Here is a 6,000-nt window from a genome sequence, read left to right on the forward strand (position 1 = left end):
AGCTCTTTGGAGAATGCCATGTTGGGGCCAGTCATTTTATCCTGGGATTTTGGCATTGTTTCTATTCTGTATTATCGGGCAACATGTGCAAGAAAGCTCACTTAGATGGCAGGACACTGTGTGACTGGCATGGTCAGGTGCCTGTAGCCGAGATTTGATAGCCATTGTTTTAGGATGGGAGTATTAACTCTCTTGATACCGCACAGTCTAAGAGATTTGCCATTAAAAAGTCACAGCTTTCCTAGGCTCCCAGAGTCGGTTTCTAGCTGGTAACTGCTAAGAAGGGAGATTAATGATCATTTTGGGCATTTGCCACTCTTGCCTCAGCCTGGAAGCCCCTAGCACACTGGAAGGGCACAATAATGCTGAAATGGTTTTTCACGTCCCCCTGTAAGATTAAGCCGGGGAACGTGGAAAAGTTTCCCTGAGGAAACTTTTGTTCTGTGGTTTATCTGAGCGCTGTTCACCAAGCCCCCTGCCATTGAATTCTCTCGCTCTGTGCTGCCTGGCCAGCTGTTCTGAATTCAGTTGACTTGAGCCTGTATTTTGTCTTCCCGTCCGTTGCAGGAGCTGACATGGATGTGTGCCTTACAAGCTACGGTCACTGTAACTATGTGTCTGGCAAACATGCCTGCATATTCTACGATGAGGTGAGTGCCTGTGCCTTTGCTTTGCCACTTGCACCGAGGTGGAGATGAAGGCACTGTGTGGAGCTCCGTTGTGGGCTGCAGAGTGAGAGCCAGGCTTGTACAAGGGTTACGGTGGAGTCAGCGTTTACTGGTCACCCTCTTTCAGAGGCACAGAGTTCTCCTGACAGGTTCCCTCGGGGCATGACTCTGCTCTGAGTCTCTGCATGGCCTTAATCTCTTTTCAGTGTCAGCAGCAGTTTTGAAGTGTGAATGCCAGAACTGGACGCAGTAGGCCAGTAGTGGTCTCACTATTGCCATATACAGTGGGAAAACCTCTCTGCTCTTCAGCATACATCTGTGCTTATACTTCCAAGAATCCCTTGAGCGCTCTTAGCCACCGGGTCACACTGGGAGCACATGTTCAGCCAGGTCCTCTTCAGAATCACTGCTTTCTGAAATCGTTCCCCGTCCTCTACGTGAGGCCTGCGTTCCTTGTCCCCAGATGTAGGACTTTGCCTTTGGCTGTGTTACACTCTCTGTTCGGATGAGCCTGCCTTGTGCTCTAGATTTGACATGTCCCTGTCATTATTTACTACTACACGGATTTTGTCGTCTGCAGACCCTTTCCAAACCATTGCTAAAGTGATGAGATAATGTTAGACCAAGAGCAGATCCTTGCAGGAGCCCACCAGGAACACCCGAGGGGCGGATAATTCCCCGTTGGCAATGACTTGGCTATCCCTGTTAGCCCACGTTACGGGGACTAAAACCTAGCTAACAAAACATTGTACTTTTAATCTAATAGCAATTTCATAACTTGATCCTACCCCGCCCTGACGAGCTGATCAGTCCGCATGGCTTCCTTCTTGTGTCACGTCACTTTTCTTCCCCCTCCACTCTGCTGGGGGCAAGGGCTCACTCACACCGAGGCAGCATGTGTAATCTCTGGGGCAGGGCCTTGTGGCTGGAGTTACTGCTGACAGCTGTGCTGGTGACCACTGTGCAGGGAGGGCTGAGGCCTGCTGGTTCTCCAACACAGTGAATGTGCTCCCTGGTTGGGGAATTAAGTGTTGTTCACTAGCAGACGCTCCTTTCTGGTGAGACCCCTTGGCAGTGTGGTGAGCAGCACATGGTGGCTAATGTGTGAGGGTCTATCGGAGGATTAGAAGGTGGGGAGTTGGGTCCTGTGCAGTACAGCATGTTCCCAATTCTGTGACTCTCATTCAGAGGATTGGTGAGCCCATAACTGTGTGAGCCATTTTCATTTGCTCGTTCTGCATTCTGTGCAAGATCAGCATGCAGAGCATTCTGGGTAATATGCATGCAGCCAGATTCCTTGAATTCTGACTTGCTACTGCCTGAAAGGGCCTACTGAGCTCGGTAGGTCCCTCTGTCTGAGCAGTGCACTGATGGGAAGCAGGAATGCTGCGCAGAATGGGGTCTTTGGGCTTTCTGTCCCATTCAGTGTTGCTGAGTTAAGTGTCCCTTCCTTCCTAGAACACAAAACATTACGAGCTGTTGAACTACAGTGAGCATGGGACGACTGTGGACAATGTTCTGTATTCATGTGACTTCTCGGAGAAGAGCACGCCCATTCCTCCAAGCAGCATTGTTGCCAAAGTGCAGAGTGTGATCAGTAAGTTTATGGAGGAACGAGTTCCCTCCAGGGAGATGGGCCCTCCCCTCATGCTGCCAGAGGAGCCAGCAGTGGGGGGTGAGGAGGGAGTGGAAACTCCAGCTTGTGCTGAAAAACCGAATGCAGAAGAAAGGGTTTCCCAAAGCCCACACTTGCCAACAGCTACACAGTATAACTCTCCCCTCTGAGCCTAGCTGCTTGAGGCAGCAAATACCTGCTTCCCCTGATTGGAGTGAATGCAGACTTAAGGCCCTTTCCGGACACCTGGCCCTCTCCTGAAGCCGTCAGTTCTGAGCTGGAATCATATGGTCTCCATAGACTTGCACTGTAGATTTGCCTCTGACCAATGTTCCCTCTAATTTTTTCCATCCATCTACAGAATAAATTTTGGTGTGTGCACCAAGGGATATGCAGATGTGTGCCACCAGTAGAAACAAAAACCTAGATGATAGATAGATAGAGATACTTTTTTAAAGTTACCGTAGGGATAATTACTCCAGCTAGGACAGGTTGGGCATTTTAGAACTCACTACTCAAAGAATTAAATTGAAGTGTAAGAGAAATAAAAATTATGAAATGCACAGACCAGTTAAAACACTAAAATAACACACTTTGAAAGAATACAATTATCGAGACTATACGTGCATTCAAGGAAGGACCAAGTAGTCATAACAATACAAGTATGTGTTGGGAGGTGAGTGTGAAAGAGACTGTATGTGTGCTGTCTCTAAGATAATCACTGAAAGCTCTCCTACTCTGTCCTGACTGACTCTGAGCCCTGTTGTCTCCCCTCCCCTGCTCTGGGGGCGGTGGGGAGGAGTGCGTGTGCGAGAGAGAGAGAGAGAGACTGACTGTGTGAGAGAGCGGGCTGCTGGGGAAATCTCAAACTGTGCACTGTCTTTTTAAGAAAGGCACTCCACCACTCCCCATTCAGACCACAGCAGCTCCGAGTCCTCCTGAGCTAAGCTGTCCCCTCTGCCCTGCTCTGCGGAAAGGGGGGACACCCTAACAGCACCCTCCGCCTCTCCCCTCCTCCACTCCCTGGCTCTGCACAGCCAGCAGGAGGGTCCTGGGAGCAGCTTCAGGACAGAGGAACGTGGGGGGAGGGACACCTGAACATGCTGCTGCTGTGCTCTCTAATCAGCTGGGTGACATTTGAATCTCTCCTGCGTGACTGCCCAAGCTTACAGGGAACACAGCCTCTGACCTGGAAGCAAATGGTCGTCGTCCCCCCCGCCCCCGGCTGCACTCCAAGCATCATTCTCCACCTCGGTAACCTCCCATTGCTTCAGTCCTACTGCCCACCTGACGGCGTGCACTTTCCACAGCTGGGCGTACGTACAGCTCTGTGCCACACTGCTGCGGAGAGATCCCTGCACTCTGAAGTGTCTGGTGATTGTGTGGCTGCAGCACTTAATGTTATATAGAAACAAGCTGCTGCGCTTGTGTGATGCTCTCTGGATGGAACACTTGCCCCAGCCTGTTTCTCATCTGCGTTTCTTTTCCAGAATGCCACAAAGGCAGAAAACAGGATGAGGAGCCGCACGAAGAAGCAGTCGTGATGAATTCCCAGGCACAAGGGCAACGCCAGAAACCCTGCAATTGCAAAGCCAGCAGCTCTAGTTTAATAGGGGGCAGCGGAGCGGGGTGGGAAGGAACAGCCCTGCTCCACCACGGCAGTTACATCAAACTGGGCTGCCTGCAGTTCGTCTTCAGCATCACTGACTTTGCGACCAAACAGCCCAAAGGGGACGCTGCCTTAGTACAAGACATGGACTTGGAGGACAAGCTGTCTCTGAAACCCCACCAGGTGCCCGTGCTGCGGTCCAACTCCGTTCCCTAGGAGCTGAGGCAGAGCCGCGGGGAAGGAAGAGCCCTGTCCTTAGACTCCTGCAATGCAAAAATGTACAAACCACATTGGGATTTTCTGTCGGCCCAGAAACTGTTCACGTGCCGCTTGCATGACATGAAGAACGTTTCACTTTTTTAATTATTTTCTTCTTTTGCTCAAGTTTTAGGGGCATTTGCACATATATTTGTACTATACATTTCATTTTAAAAGGAAAGCTGCAGCAAGAGGAGGACGTGTCAGAGTGAGGGTGAGGGGCGGGTGCTGGCTGACTTGGACTCTCTGACAGATCGTTCCCATGCAGTTGTAAAATAATCAAAAACTTGTTCTATTTTGTGCCAGTGACAATAGTTTTATATTAAAAGAGAAAAATACAGTTTTCATACAGCAAATCTATACAATATCATTGTTTTATTTAATGTAAAGTGCTGTCCTCCCCCCACTTATTTTACCCTACCCTCCCTGCTATGGTTGCACTACAAGTAGCTACTGTGTATTATGGGCAATGAGAAGTGAGTTCTTTTCCTGGTGTCCATCCTATTTTATTTCAAAGAAGGAAAAGTATTGGACTCTGTGTAAATACATCTGTGATGGCATTTCAGTGTGTTAAAGCTGTGTGCAGTGCTACACGTGGTATGACGTTGCCTCAAACTGTCTATTGTAGCAAATCGTTTGTCGTAAACCTGTTTGTCTTTTTTGTTCTCTGCCACTTCCCCGCCCCCAGAACAGCTAGTTCCAATGTACATAGTCATTGTAATGTTTTAGACTTTACAGAAACTTCCCTGTATTCTGTATATAAAAAACAAAATACGTCACCTCCTGCCTTCGACTGTCTGTCCTGACTCTGTACACACAAGCGAGGATCTACAAGAGCATCCCATGGCAAAACCCAGCGTCTGTGAGAAGGGCTTCCAGGCTGGGCCCTAGGCCTGGGGATGAAGTGTGCTCCTGAAGAATGGAAGGTTTGAATACAGGGTGTATCTGTGATGGCCCCTGTGGCTCCTCGTTGTGCCATGCACTGGTGGTGCGCGTCCCTCCCCCGTACAGGGTATGTTCTTAGGGCATCATGCGGCACAGCAGACTTGCTCTGCTGGCACTCAAGGTTTGTAGCTATTATGGGGGGGGAGCTGCTCCCATTCAGCTTTTCCCTTCACTCCCGGCTCTCCTGCCCAGAGCCGTACTCTGCTGTATTTTTACTGGTTCATACGCCATGTTCTGATCTGGGAATACTCACTCTTTTTGTACAAAGAAGGATTTGCAATCTGTTCCGATGGCATTAAGTCTCTATTAATAAACTCTCATAATACTATTGAAAACAGAGCGAGAACCACACTTGCACCCTTCTTTTTTCCCTCCCACCTGCAGTTTGGGGCTCAGATAGCTTCTCACCCTCTCCAGACAGGGAAATTTCCTCCTTGGGCAGGTTGTGAGGCCTGGTGTGAAGGGAGCGTTCTCCCAGGAGCCATGTTCCCAGCACTGCAGCAAGGCTCCTGGGCCATGGTTTCACTTGTAGCTCAGGGCTACACCTGTGCTCACCGCCTGATACCTGTGACACATTGGATTAGCTAATCACTAGCTGTGGGGGAACATGCTCCTGTGAGTAAGTTCTGGGATTTTGACAGCAGCCTTAATGTGTTGGCTTTGGGTTTTTTGTAGTCCTGGGGTGCAAAGTGTTTTCAAGGCCTGCATTAATTTAGCCTCCAGTACTGGGAGGTGAGGATTTGTTTAATCATCTTCAGCCATAACCTGGGGCAGGGGTGGGTGGTAAGGTAATTGCTAATACTGTAATGCTTTGCTCTGGTACCCTCCAGCCGCTGATCTCAGTGCTTGGCAAACCCTATTTCAGCCAGAGTCCTCCAGCAGAGGAACTTCTGGTGCTGGTGAAT

The 6,000-nt window shown here is 49.5% G+C and overlaps 1 protein-coding gene across 2 annotated transcripts in view; it reads left to right on the plus strand.

The window, feature by feature from the left end:
• Positions 1-4,929, plus strand: part of PHF12 (PHD finger protein 12) — a 43,230-nt gene extending 38,301 nt beyond the window's left edge. For both annotated transcript variants that reach the window (XM_032788736.2, XM_032788735.2), the window contains 3 exons: positions 568-650; positions 2,127-2,265; positions 3,774-4,929. In XM_032788736.2, coding sequence (XP_032644627.1) covers positions 568-650; positions 2,127-2,265; positions 3,774-4,108 — 557 coding nt within the window. In that variant the 3' untranslated portion in view covers positions 4,109-4,929. The remainder of the gene's footprint in view (positions 1-567; positions 651-2,126; positions 2,266-3,773) is intronic.
• The last annotated feature ends 1,071 nt before the right edge of the window (positions 4,930-6,000 follow it).

This window comes from Chelonoidis abingdonii, chromosome 20, assembly GCF_003597395.2.
Source record: "Chelonoidis abingdonii isolate Lonesome George chromosome 20, CheloAbing_2.0, whole genome shotgun sequence".
NCBI lineage: Eukaryota > Metazoa > Chordata > Testudines > Testudinidae > Chelonoidis > Chelonoidis abingdonii.